Source organism: Carassius carassius, chromosome 2 (assembly GCF_963082965.1).
Source record: "Carassius carassius chromosome 2, fCarCar2.1, whole genome shotgun sequence".
NCBI lineage: Eukaryota > Metazoa > Chordata > Actinopteri > Cypriniformes > Cyprinidae > Carassius > Carassius carassius.
This window is the reverse complement of record NC_081756.1, coordinates 22,575,614-22,589,283: the sequence shown is the minus strand read 5'-3', so window position 1 is coordinate 22,589,283 and position 13,670 is coordinate 22,575,614. Positions and strand designations below refer to the sequence as shown.

The window sequence follows — 13,670 nt, the reverse complement described above, 5'->3', positions numbered from 1 at the left end:
AGACCTTGGGCAGAATGCAGAGTGTCCGGGACAGTAAACAGATGCACAAATCCCACGAGAAGTGAATGAAGAAGAACTTGTGTGATGGATGACTGAATGAATGAAAGAAAGAACAATTGAACGAACGAACGCAGGGTCTCAACAGCTTCAGTGACATTCATAAGCTGCCTGTGTGTTATTGCTGTGGATCTGTAGGTGTGCTTTGTGAAGTCTATGTGTTCAGGATCCTGCTCAAGTATTTACAAATGAAACCCAAACAGTCCATGTGTTCTTTCTCCCAAAACAAAATATATTAATTATAAAGCTCTGCAATGAGCAACAGCATCCTCATTTCTTTAATAAAATTAAACCCTGACATAGCTATAACAATAATGCCTTTTAGTTTTTGCTTCTTGTTTGTTGCAATTTTACATCATGGTGTAATACAATTCCACAAAGGTTTTTTTTTTTTTTTTCCACATGCAAAACGTCTCTTTGAAACGACATTGTACCTAAACAAACACTGAAATCTCATTTCAGTTTCTCTAGGATCTCCGTTTTTTTCTTTTTTTTTCCATCTTCATTACACAACACATTTATTTATTATATTTACATGGAAACAAAAAAAAACATGATGTAGTAAATGCAGGACAACTCCTATATGTGTTTATATGTATACATTTCTAAGAGATGTATATAAATATATAATATTTATTTATACATGTTTAAAGACTCAGTCTTCGTCGCTGGAATCGGAATCCACTGATGACGAGGAGGAGCTGTCGTCGTCGGAGGAGGATGACTCCGCCTTCGCCGAGCCCTCTGGACCACTGGTATCCTTCTTTTCATCTGCCTCCTCCCCATCATCGCTGTCTTTGTCCTCCGAGTGGCCGGGCAGCTGGGCCGTGGATTCAGAGGAAGAAGTTTGCAGCGGTGGGGTTGGCTGAGTGTTTGCAGCTTGCGGCTGGTTGGCCACAGGCAGGTTAAGGCCTGGAGTAAGAAGCATCCCTGGGTAGAGCATACTAGAGAGGAGAAGGGGGTTGAGAGCCAGTGGGTGGCCTGAATCAGAAGAACTTGTTTGATTTGAGTTGGCGGCCATCGAGGCGGTCGCTTTGGAGCTTTGACCCTCTGTCCTTTCCGCCTTGCCATTCGGACTCAAAGTCTGGGCAGGTCCTTTGGGTGTCACGGACTCTCCAACACTCTTCTTTTTCCTGTCCTCGTCACTCATCAAAGCGACACATGCCGCTTCCTGTTTTCCAAGGATACCACTCATTCCGAGGAGGTTCGGCAGCCCGGTCATTCCAGACAGCATCATCGGAAACATGGCGGCCATGTTGGTGGGGTCATGAGGCAGTCCCATGAGGCCAGTGGTGAGTTGGAGAGACTGGAGGCTCTGGAGGTTGTGCTGAAGAGCTTGGAGACTAGGCAGGTCCAGCCCGGCAAGGAGGCCGTTTGTTAGGAGGGGGTTGAGCCCCAGGGCAGCGTTGGAACTGGGACTGGCCATAGTGGCTGCTTTAGCCAATGCATTTTTGGGACGTCGACCTCGTCGACTCACTTCTTCAGGAACGATGGGGCCGGTCAGGATGCGGTCAAACATACTTTCAGGAAGGTAACCCTGGAAACACAAATGAATATTTTATTTAAATAGGCGGAAAAAAAGTTGAATGGTTTCCGTAAGGTTTTTGTAAAATTATAATCATTTTTTAGGGCTGTCATTATTTTAATAACACAATTATCATGGCCAAAAGAATTCACAATAATGCTACAGATATATATTTACTGCTTAAAACTCCCACACTGACAAGCTTACGTTTATGGGTGTGGGTAGAACGTCTCCTTCAACGAGATTTAGTGTGGCAGCAGTAGCTACACACTGTGTAGTTGTCTTCTTTCTGACAGGTGGTAGCCAGCATTACCCAGTGCTGGATTATTTACTATATTATCATATGTGTAGTACTAACACAATATTATTACATTTTTTATATACTATGGTTATTGTCATACCAGTATATTGTGACACGTTTAATTTCTGTTTTTGCACTGTATTTGGAATGGAAAACTCACAGACTGTTTAACAACATCAGCCCACTCTGGTGGGACCCCATACTCTGGATTCTCCTGCAGGAACCGGCTTATATCTTTCAGAGGGGGAGCAAACGCACCACCAATCTGGAACAAAGAAATATAAAACGAGTATTACGAACAACACTCATTAAAGCAAAAAAAAAAAACCACCTCACCTATATCTCATTCTCACCAATACTCACCTTGCGAGCGTTTCGCCGGTTGATGATCTGTACTCGCTCTTCTCCAGTCAGGCTGTTGATGTCAATTTTGTTGGGGTTTCTGCAGCGATGTCTCTTCTGTTTTGGTATGTCATCTTGAAACTGCAGCTTGTTTGCACTCTGCAAAAATGTTGTGATCAGAAACTTATTTTTATGAACAGCTATCTGAAAGGATAACTTTAATTTTTATGGTATTTACAGGAATAAAAGCTCCAACATCTGCCACAAAGCCTGGGTGTTCTTTTAGCCACTGGTCAAGATCTTTCCGTTTTGGCGCATCCTCTCCAGCTAGTCGCGTCCCATCTTTGAGGCTAATGACAGGAACGGGACTATCTGTATCAAGAGTGCTGAGCCCATGAGGTGTGCTCAGTCCAGGGGGAGCAGATGTACCGGCAACCTGCAAATGTAGGTCATGCGTTTGCCATATTAATACTTAAGTGTGCCACTTTCTAGATTTAAAAATATAATAATAATAAAAAAAAAAAGGTCATAAGTGAGTCAAACCTGCTCTGGCATCAAAGGAGGCCCATTTCTGTTCATGAACAGCAGGTCCATCCCCTCCACATTCTTCCGTCGTCCTCTCTTCTTCTTAATTTCGGGCTGTCCATCTAGAACTCCATTCAGTCGCATTTGCTCTGGCAGTACTGCAGTAAGACAAAGAACATGCACTTTTAGTGTCATCCAGCACTGTATGTTGAGTACAGTGTGGTGTGGTTGGAGGGTACAGCAGGTATTTGGTTAAGTATGGTTGTACATTACCTTGTGGATAGCGGTTCTGCATTTTGGTGTAATCTGCTAGGCTGGTATCAGACGCGTTCTGTAATTCTTGTAGCCGGGCTAGGTACTGCTGCTGGGCAAGAGGTCCCTCCTCGCCCTCCAGGGGGCGCTTCAGAGGCAAACCTTGTTTCTGGAAGGTCAGTTTAAGGCTGCCCTCCTGCTTCAGGCCAAAGGTCAGAGGTTAAGGACACAATGCTAACAGGGCAGGTTTTACAGATAAACACACTCATATTAGCTTCTTAAATGACAACAGGTTTTACAAAGATAGGCAGTTTTATTTAAATTGTCTCTAGTGGGTTGAGGTTACACAGGAACACAGTGAAGTCTAAGGGCTTAAAGATGATGCGTGTAATCTTTTTGGTTCACAAATACCTTTTCAATCCTCAGTTTAATGTGCAAAAAAAATACAATCAATAAATTAAGTAAACCATTAATAGGTTAATTCTCACAAGTTGGTTTTATCAAAACATTGCTGTACCTGTTTGAGCATCCTGACCAGTCTGATATATTAGAATATATATATATATATATATATATATATATATATATATATATATATAAAATATTTCAGCCAGAACTATCTGTTCATTAAAAATAGAAATGTATAGTCTCTTATGCTCACCAGCCCTGAATATTTAATAACAAAAGTATAATAAAACAATATAGTAAAACATAATTTTTTTAACTAAGTAATAATTAATATGATGAAAATAATAAAGTATAATGATACAACGACTATGATAAAATGTTTAATACACACTTCCCCTTTAAAGCAAGGATAGAGGACCAAAGCTAAGACACCGGGTTTAGTTTAAATGGGTGAATGTTGCAACTTCAGTGTAGCAGATTTGATTCTGATATAGAAAGCAACAACTCGGGAGAATCTAAACTGAAAATGAAACTAAAACTGAAAAATCAAATGATAGGAAGAAATGAACAAACAAATACTGGAGGAAAAGGGGGGGGGGACTAAACAATAAAAACAAACGAAACATGCCAAGCGCTGCAATGACACCGCAGATCGGCATTTGTGGGGGAGAACGTAAAATAACATACGTCATTGATTTTGACTGAGAACTCCTTTTCTCTGTCTGCATCATGCTTCTTCACCTTTGAACCCTGAGGGGAGGCAGAAGGGTCTTCTGTGAGCGTGGATGTGTTGTCCAGGAGTTTGGTGGTGTAGAAAGAAGTCACGGCATTGCCTTCATATGCACGACGAACTCCTGGCCATTTCCCCTTCAACACTGCCTGACATATACTGTCCAACCGGTTTATCATGACACGGTCCTGCAATGTGTGGACAGTACTGATGTAAGGACATTACAACTAAGTACTGTACTTTAAGCTGGAAAAGCTGGGGTAGAGAAAAACCATGTTCTAAAGCAGAATGTTATTTCTGGATGTTTATAACTTTTTTATAAATGAAATGATACTGTTCTTACAGCGACAGAGACACAGCTAGATACAACTAAGATACAACATTGACCGAGCAAGACAGAAAAGAGGAATTGGCACAAGATGTTGGCCTGGACTGCTTACCTTTGGCCAGTAGGAGGCAGCAAGCATATAACCTCCCAGGAAAGGGTGGGGAGGGTTAGAGATACCGTTGATCACATGACTGTCCTGCAGGTCATCTTGTGTAGTGTTGAGTGAGGCAATGCTGTCTTCGTCAAAGCCTTTAACACTAGGCACTGTTGACGCTACCGGAATACAGACAGACCCATGATCAAGCACACTTTAAACATTATCTATTTCACTTTTTGCAAAACTCAGACTTCGAACCAGAATATCCAGACAACCTACTACATTTGTGAAAATGTACTCAACTTGACCGTCCATATTCAGTGTGATAAATGAACCAGAAACAATATCAGTCTCTTTCTTGACTCATTTGACTAGACTGCCGGACAGGACTTTTTTTTTTCTTTTTTTTTTTTTTTTACATAAAACTGGATTAAAACAAATATTTATTTCTGAGAATACAACAGAATGCCTCTTGCTGAATTTAAAGATGTAATATAATGAGGACATATCGCAGCTTTGTAGCATACTGATGTTTTAAATGCGTATTACATAAAGCTTCACATATTTTAAGAAATAGCAGGCTATGTCCAGTAAATATGCAGTACACTGCAGTATGCACTACTTAAGCCGTTTGCCATTTTAACAAGTGAATATATACATAGTGAATGAAGCATTTCTCTCACTTAAAGGTACCGTATGGAGGATTGACACCGAGTGGTTGAACTAGGTATTGCGGTACAAATTCAAAAATATTGGATAGGGTTTTTTTTTTTTTTTACCAAGCCCCTCCCTTGTGACACACACGCAGGTTGCCAGATTGACAACACCAACAAGAACGAGCGCACTTGATGGTGAATGAAATAAAATACGCTGTACTGGCAACCCCATGAACTTGTTTAAAAAAAAAAAGGGATGGTAAGTTTGGTATTGGTAAGATTTTGAGTATTTTTCAAAGAAGCGGTCATCAAGGTTGTGTTTATTTGATACAAACAGTAAAAACAGTATTACAATTCAAAATAACCATTTTATAGTTGTTATTTATTCCTGTGATGGTAAAGCAGCTATTTCTTCAGTGTCACATGATCCTTCAGTAATCGTTCTAATATGCTGATTCGGTGCTCAAGAGACATTTCTTATCACTATTATCTAGTTATTTTCTACAGTTGTAGAAAGTCTACAACATACTATTTAAGTTAATCAGATAACTTACTGTTCTTTGGTACCTCCTCACTGTCACTGTCTTCTGAAGATGAGGAAGACGATGAAGACGAAGAGCCTGAAGAACAGGAGGAAGACGAGGAACTGGATCCAGACCGTGATGAAGACAAGGATGAGGAAGAAGATCTTGATGAAGAACTCGACGAAGAGCTGGACGAGGAGCCATCCGAGTCAGATCCCGACCCCCTCCTGGCCTCTCTGCGGCTCCGCTTACTCAGTTTCTTCTGTTTTCGAGTAACTGAGTTTGGAGTTAGCGGTTTAGTTCTGGCTGCTACCATCCGGCTCTCGTTCTCTCCCGCTTTGGGGATGTCATCTTTCTCATCCACTCCTGAAGGTGTTGGTGGTCTGATAGGTTGTGTCTCCATCTTGGGAAATTGTTCTCCACTCTCTTCCTCTCCCTCTGACAGTGGCTCCTCCTTTAGTTCAGTTTGGTTTTGGAGGGGTGAAATAGGAGCCTCTTTAGCCTGGATGTGCTGGAGGGGGGTTGGGATGTGACATTGCCCCAGTGAAGGTGTCTGATTCTGGGCTTGGACTTGTGCTGCACTTCCCTTGTTCTGGCTGTAGTTCCTCTGTGCCACCATAAAGCAGAGCTCCGGGTCGCGGAGGATATGGTAGTCTGTTCGGCTGACTCCATGTTTGGCTGCCCCAAGAAGAAGATCGCGATCATGGGATCCTGTTTCCCACCACACTGGAAGATCCGGTCCTGGCTGGCACAGTGCAAGACGCTCATAAAGCTGCGGGTGACGCAACACCTGTTCTCTTATCTTCCGCAGCAACTCCACTCTGTATAAGGTACGGGAGGCACGCTCCTCTGTGATAGGTTGAATAGCAAGAGAGGAATCCACCATATCTGAGGAGAGAGTAGACAAAAACTGATGATGAACTAGTACAGCAGACTTGCTTTGGCAGACTTGAATGAAAACCAATTTAAGTGTGCGTGCATGTTTGTGGCACTGACCTCCCTCTATAGCAGGAAGGCGGCAGACTCTCCTGCACATGGCAATAAAGGCACACAGGTACTTGTGTAGACTCTCGTCAGTTTTCTTGTGCAGTCGAGCCATGGCTCTGAACTTGGCCCAGTCAAAACAGCCCAAATCTGGATCAAACACTACCCCAAATGTTGAAACCACACGATAGAAATCTGCCTCCTCTCTACGCGTCCACCTATTGAAAAATGAACTTCAGGTTTATATTTGCCTCCTTTTCACCTTAAACGCAAGTCATGGATTCAAGATATTGAATCAAACAGCTTTTTCTAGGTCACATGATCTCAAGTGGGTTTACATCATTTTACACATATCTGTCAAGCATTATTCAGCAGAAAAACAAACCTGTGCATTCTTAAGTCAAATTAAAGCTGGAATACACTATATGACTTCTAAAATCTGAAGAGATTTTAAAACACAACATCAAATAGATGTTACAGAGAAAAACTGGGCATTAAACTAAACTAAGGATGACACACTACCAAGCTTTCAAGCTTTTCCAAACACAACAATCTCACACAGAAACATGCACCTCATGGCTAGGAGAAACATGACAATGAAAACAATGCATTCTGAAATCGGCTCAAGATATCAAACATGTCTGATATCCTCCGACTGGATGGAAACATAGTCTTAAGCCAAAAAAAAAAGAGAGAGAGAGAGAGACTATAACCATCATACGCTATGTGATTATCTGTGAAATCTGTCAACTCTAGCTGCCAAATATCTGCAGACTGGCTCAGACACACTTCACATAAAAAAACAAAAACAAAAAAAAGTAGTGTATTCCAGCCTTTACAGCTGATGCTAACAAAAATCTCTCACCGTTGTTGTCTTTCAATTTTAGCAGCAAGTTTGGGACTGAGTGTGTCGCTGAGCGTTGGAGGCAGAGGGTAGAGGGTAGGGGTCATGGCCTGCTGTGTCTGGTGGATCTGAAGTATCTGTCTGCTCTTGGTGAAGCGCTGAGACGCGGTGATCAGACGCCGCAGTCGGGCAGTCAGCACAGAGGGTGAGGGCCAGTACATCCCTGAGCCAGCACCCAGAGTCCCACCGCCACCGTCTAAAACAGAACCTCCTTCTGCACAAACAATGACTTAATATTAACTTATTAGGGGTTTATTTATAAAAGGGAATGAGAATCACTATTTAATACTATAGTTTGTCAATACCTCCGCCTATATCAGTGATGACCAGCTCCCCTGGGGAGGAAGCATCATCCTAGAGGTAAGAGCACATGTTAAATCATAGTTCAACACTATAACACACACACACACACAAACAAAACACAAAGAACACCCTAATTATTATTATTTTTTAACTTAAAAAAAATCTAATCTGCTACACTTTTAATTTTAACTAAATTCTAATTGAAGTAGCACACAGATTTAGAAAAAAAAGTATAAAAAAAATTCAAATAACGGTTTACAATGTTTATGAATGAAAAACAGTTTGTAACAGTATGTTTTAGTATGAATTATTGTGTATGTTACCATAAACACTACATAATACTTTCAGAAACATTTTTTTCCTGACATGTTGGTGTTATATCTTTCATGTTATAAGTTGCACTGAGCACTGAGTAAAATACAGCTGGATAAAACAAAAATTGTGTCCATCTTCATTTCAGGCTGCAAAGCAACAAAATGTGATTATTTTAAAGGGGTGTTCAACACTATATTCTTTTCTATAATCACTGTGTATGTGTGTGTGTGTGTATATATATACATATATATATATATACATATATACATATATGTATATATATATACATATACATATACATATACATATATATATATAACATAATTCCTCAAATAAAAACCAGTAGTCAAATAAACGCCGGGCCTCTTATAATGGTCAGGGGCGTGGTCAACACGGACAAATAAAGGCCGGTCTTAAATAAAGGCCGGGGGAAAATTTGTGCAGCAGAGCCAGATAACGAAAGTACACTCCCACTGCCAGAGCATTTCTCGTTCTCGAGTCAAGACCGGTTGCATCGGTTTTCGGATCACCAGTACACTGAACCGAGAAGCGTTCCTGTCAGACGCGTCCGATTCGAGAACCGAGGAGCTGATGATACTGCGCATGTGTGATTCAGTGTGAAGCAGACCGACACACAGAGCGTCTGAACTGAACTGATTCTTTTGGTGATTGATTCTGAACTGATTCTGTGCTAGTGTTATGATCTCTGTCCACTGGAACGCTATCACTTTTAATTAAAAACGTGTTATTTAAAACAATTACATATCAAACAGATGGAATTAGAAATAAAGGCCTGCCTCTAATAAAACCTTCTGCAGTTCAGGTAAATAAAGGCCCCGGCTATATATATATATATATGCTAGTAGTTAGGCGTGTTAGGCGTTAACATGCTGCGTTAACGGGAGACTCTAATCGGGTGATAAAAAAAAATTGCCGTTAATCTATTCTCAAAGTTTGGTTGACAGCAGGGTCTATACTAGGCGAGCTATGATGACTTGAAGAGCTATGAAGAGAAATTAACTAAGAGACATGAACCAAGAGAAAACATTACCGTCTACAGCCGCGAGAGGACACTCTGTGCTGCTCAGTGCTCCTGTAGTCTACACTGAAGACATAAAGCGCCCTCTCGAAGCTGTAGACGGTAATGTTTTCTCTTGGTTCTTGGTTCTAAATAAATGCGACTTATAGTCCAGTGCGACTTATATATGTTTTTTTCCTCATCATGACGTATTTTTGGACTGATGCGAAAAATACGGTAATTATTTGGTTTCTGTACCTTGACACCTACAAACTTGAAAAAAAAACTTAAACATTGTGTAAATAGCACAAATTAAAAAAAAAAAACGAACATACAAATTAAACAATTTCAAACAGGGCCCACTGGTACAACCTTCACAGGGTCCCCGCTGACCCCAGCTACAGCCCTGCTCACGCCAGTTTCACACATACTCCGTCTGCAGTGCATATGCAGTCCGTGTGCGTTACGTATGTGGTGCAGCATGGACTTGATGTGCTTTCAAACAGGACGCGTTTGCAGTTCGCTGCTCGGTATGTAAACGATCGCTGCACTGCTGCAGACGCAAAGCTCCTGGAACGCAACTGGAATCCGTTAACATGGGTGCGTAAAAAATATGCAACGCATACGTACTGCAGACGGAGTATGTGTAAAACAGGCATAAGGTTGTTTGCACCTTGTGCAATGTGGAATTAGTTTATAGCTTTTTCCAAGCACTTTGTGATGCATTTTGGAAACAGGAGATGAGCCTCTTTTCTAATGCACCACCTAGCTTGATAAACCCCTTCTCAAAGACTTACTGTATGTCAATTTTATTTGGGTAACACACATATGCTGAATGCCTTCGGCAGAATTGGAATGAGCCATTTAAATCTAGATTAATTTCAAGATCACAGTGGATTAATCTAGATTAAAACAAATAGTCTATGTCCACCACTATGCCCATATATATATATATATATATATATATATATATATATATATTCCATGTATATTATATGCAGATTTATATATAAAAAGTTAAAGTATTCTACAGCATTCTACAAATCAGGGAACAAATAGGCAGCTATTTATTTACAAAACATTATTTTGGACTAATAAATACCTGTTTTGTGACTGTGTTTACGGAATTGAAACTACATTACTCTTGTGTGCAGGGCCAATTCGATTCCAATTCTAACTCATGAATTGAAAAGACAACCAATTCTAAACTTCACATATCCCTGAAGTCACACTAATTGGCATTCGTTGAGCTCCTGTATGCACTTGTGTGTGTAACAGTCTTATCAGGCCCAGTTCTCTCTCTTCCAATTGCATACCTCCATATCATCCTTCAGCAAAGCTGGAGCAGGCTTATACTCAGGGTCATCCACATCTCTGCACAAACAGATAACACACACACACATAAACAAAAACAGTTTACAGTTACTGCAGGCAGAAACTGATAAAAGACTTCTTCTATCTGTCTGAATGGAGCACATGTTTGTGCCTCTTACCCATCCATAAAGTCATTTCCTCTCTGCTCAGCAGCGATGGCCTTCTCGTCTGGCCGCCCAACCTTGTCTAAGAAACACAGCGCTGGATCTGCACGAATAGTGTTGTACTTCTCATAACCTACAAAACAAAAACAGCCATTAGATAAATGTGTGTACCCACACATAAAGCCTTGAGCGCAGCAGAGCTGATCCGACTCACCATGCTTAAAGACTCCTAACAGCAGACATTTGTCCGAGAGCATGTCCCACCACAGAGCAGGCATCTCTGAATGATCCGGCTCAGGAACCCAGATCTCTATCTCACTGAGAGACAGCAAAACAAACATTTCTGCCATTACCAGCAGTAACCTGCTATACACTTTAGTCCACGGTAGTTAACATTTTGGATTTTGGAACAGACCACAATTTAAGTCTGATATTTTAATTTGCTGAACTTTTTTTGGTGAACCATTCCTTCAAATGTAGATATTGATATTGCATGAGTGCATTCCTGAAGTTTCCTCAGTAGAACAGCAGATGGCGCTTCAATGTTCCTCTTATTGAACAAACTGGCTTAAACTGACTAACACTGGAGGAGTTCAATGAGGATCTATTTATAATCCTAAAATCTAAAGAGATCTATGATACACAAGAGAATGTCTTGTGAAATCTTTATATTTTAAGATTTTGATCAGTTTTATGTAGATTAAAATTAAATTCAAATTACCAGCATGTAAAAAAAAAAAAAAAAACTTCTACCACTGCTGGTATTACAGATGCACACGCTCCGCTCAAGTGTGTTGGTTTCCCAGACTAGTGAAAGTGATGAGAGGGTTCATGACAATTCTTACCTGACATCTGCCCCATCCAGTACTTTTTGGCAATGTCCCCCGATCACCTCTTGTTTCAGATAGTACAGCATTCTGACCCTCAGCAGAACCCTGCCACACAGAGACAGACAAAATATATGTATATATTTTAAAGAAATTAACAGCTGATCGAAAGTGAGAATACATTTATTTTAAAACATTTAGATTTACATTTCAAATGAATGCTTTGAACTTTATATTCATCAAAGAGTCCTTAGAATTGTAACTATTAATAACACTGACAATAATAATAAATATTCTTGGGCACCAAATTCGCTTTTTCAAATGATTTCTGAAGAATCATGAGACACTGAAGTAATTATGCTGAAAATCCAGCTTTGCCATAACAGATGTAAATTGCATTTTAAAATATTTCGAAAAATAACATGTATTTTCAATTGTAATAAGTATTTCACAAAATTACTTTTAGGTATTTTTGATCAAATAATTGTAGCCTTGGTTAGCATAAGACCTCTTACAAAAACATAAAACAACTGGCTTATGTGTATGATTTGATGTAAAATGCATTGCCATATGGCTAGTGTTAATGAGTGCTAACACATACAGCCTTTTCATTTTTTTTTATGAAAGTCGCTTCAGAGAACATGCATGAAAGTAAGTGTTGGCAATGTAACTGTTAAAAAATAAAAATAAATAAAAGGCTTAAAAAAACATACAAAATTGTGTTTTATGAAATTCAGGGGTGTAGGTTTAGGTGTAGGATTGGTGTAGAACGATAGAAAATACAGTTTGTACACTATAAAAACCATTATGCCTACTGAGAGTCCCACAAATGCAAGTATGCATATGTGTGTGTGTGTGTGTGTGTGTGCGTGTGTGCATGTTAAACAGGAGTTTTCTTAACAATAGGGAACTTTCTCCAATGGCAGAGAGCCCTGAATGCACAGCCAGCCTTACAGTAATAAACTCTCTCTAAAAAGTGAAAGTGAAGTGACATTCAGCCAAGTATGGTGACCCATACTCAGAATTTGTGCTCTGCATTTAACCCATCCGAAATGCACACACACAGAGCAGTGAACACACACACATACACTGTGAGCACACACCCAGAGCAGTGGGCAGCCATTAATGCTGCGGCGCCCGGGGAGCAGTTGGGGGTTCGATGCCTTGCTCAAGGGCACCTAAGTCGTGGTATTGAAGGTGGAGAGAGAACTGTACATGCACTCCCCCCACCCACAATTCCTGCCGGCCCGGGACTCGAACTCACAACCTTTCGATTGGGAGTCCGACTCTCTAACCATTAGGCCACGACTTCCCAAAAAACACACACACACATCCTGGTCCAGAACAGTTCATTTATCAAAGCACAATCACACAGCTTTATTTATAGCGTGACACGATGTACAACACTGGCTGCTTTCTAATGCAAGAGTTGTTAAGCATTTGTAGTCAAGAGTGGGGACAGTCAGACAGTTTTGATAGTGAGTTTGACAACTAAAGTGTCAAGAACTGAAGAGCGTGACCTGAAGGCACCCCATCTTCCACTCCCTAAGAGAAAACCCCCTGAACAAGTCTGTGAGAGTGGGCTTTACCAGAATAAGATCACAGGGCGAAAACGGGAGATTCCCTTCTATCACTGCATCACACGCTTCCCCCAGAGTAAGAGATATCCATCTCATGAGGCGTTCACACGTAGCCGAGTGGCTGTGTGGTTGAAAGTGGGTGTCGCTGCTGCTTTATGGCCTAACGTTATTGGTGAGTTGCACAACAGATGTAACATAAATGGGATGTACTGATGGTAAAATTAAGACCAGGAATAAGTGTTCTTGCTGCTAAACTATTTTCATCACCGACAATAGTTAGAAAGTTAATTTCTTGAGCACCACATCAGCAGGAGTAAATCACATTTTTCTAAAATATTAAGATGGTTAACTTTAATCACTTTAAATTGTAATAATCTTTTACAATATTACTGTATTTTTGATCAAATAAATGCAACACTAGTAGACATAACAGGCTTCTTTCAAAAACACTATTTTATTGACCCCAAATATTTGGTGCATCAGACATTAGCGTCTATCAGGGTTCCTCAAATCTTG

General features: G+C 40.4%; 1 protein-coding gene across 9 annotated transcripts in view; it reads right to left on the bottom strand.

Moving 5' to 3' along the window:
• Positions 1-312: 312 nt before the first annotated feature.
• The window catches only part of LOC132106607 (chromodomain-helicase-DNA-binding protein 9-like), a 263,046-nt gene continuing 249,688 nt past the window's right edge, over positions 313-13,670 (bottom strand). For 6 of the 9 annotated variants that reach the window (XM_059512518.1, XM_059512444.1, XM_059512475.1 and 3 more), the window contains 16 exons: positions 11,593-11,682; positions 10,962-11,065; positions 10,763-10,880; positions 10,586-10,643; positions 7,939-7,987; positions 7,595-7,847; positions 6,742-6,947; positions 5,776-6,633; positions 4,581-4,741; positions 4,098-4,328; positions 3,024-3,201; positions 2,769-2,908; positions 2,464-2,661; positions 2,247-2,384; positions 2,044-2,148; positions 313-1,594 (listed from right to left, as the gene is read on the bottom strand). In XM_059512518.1, coding sequence (XP_059368501.1) covers positions 713-1,594; positions 2,044-2,148; positions 2,247-2,384; positions 2,464-2,661; positions 2,769-2,908; positions 3,024-3,201; positions 4,098-4,328; positions 4,581-4,741; positions 5,776-6,633; positions 6,742-6,947; positions 7,595-7,847; positions 7,939-7,987; positions 10,586-10,643; positions 10,763-10,880; positions 10,962-11,065; positions 11,593-11,682 — 3,769 coding nt within the window. In that variant the 3' untranslated portion in view covers positions 313-712. The remainder of the gene's footprint in view (positions 1,595-2,043; positions 2,149-2,246; positions 2,385-2,463; positions 2,662-2,768; positions 2,909-3,023; positions 3,202-4,097; positions 4,329-4,580; positions 4,742-5,775; positions 6,634-6,741; positions 6,948-7,594; positions 7,848-7,938; positions 7,988-10,585; positions 10,644-10,762; positions 10,881-10,961; positions 11,066-11,592; positions 11,683-13,670) is intronic. The other 3 variants (XM_059512465.1, XM_059512484.1, XM_059512493.1) reach the window with 3 other exon arrangements.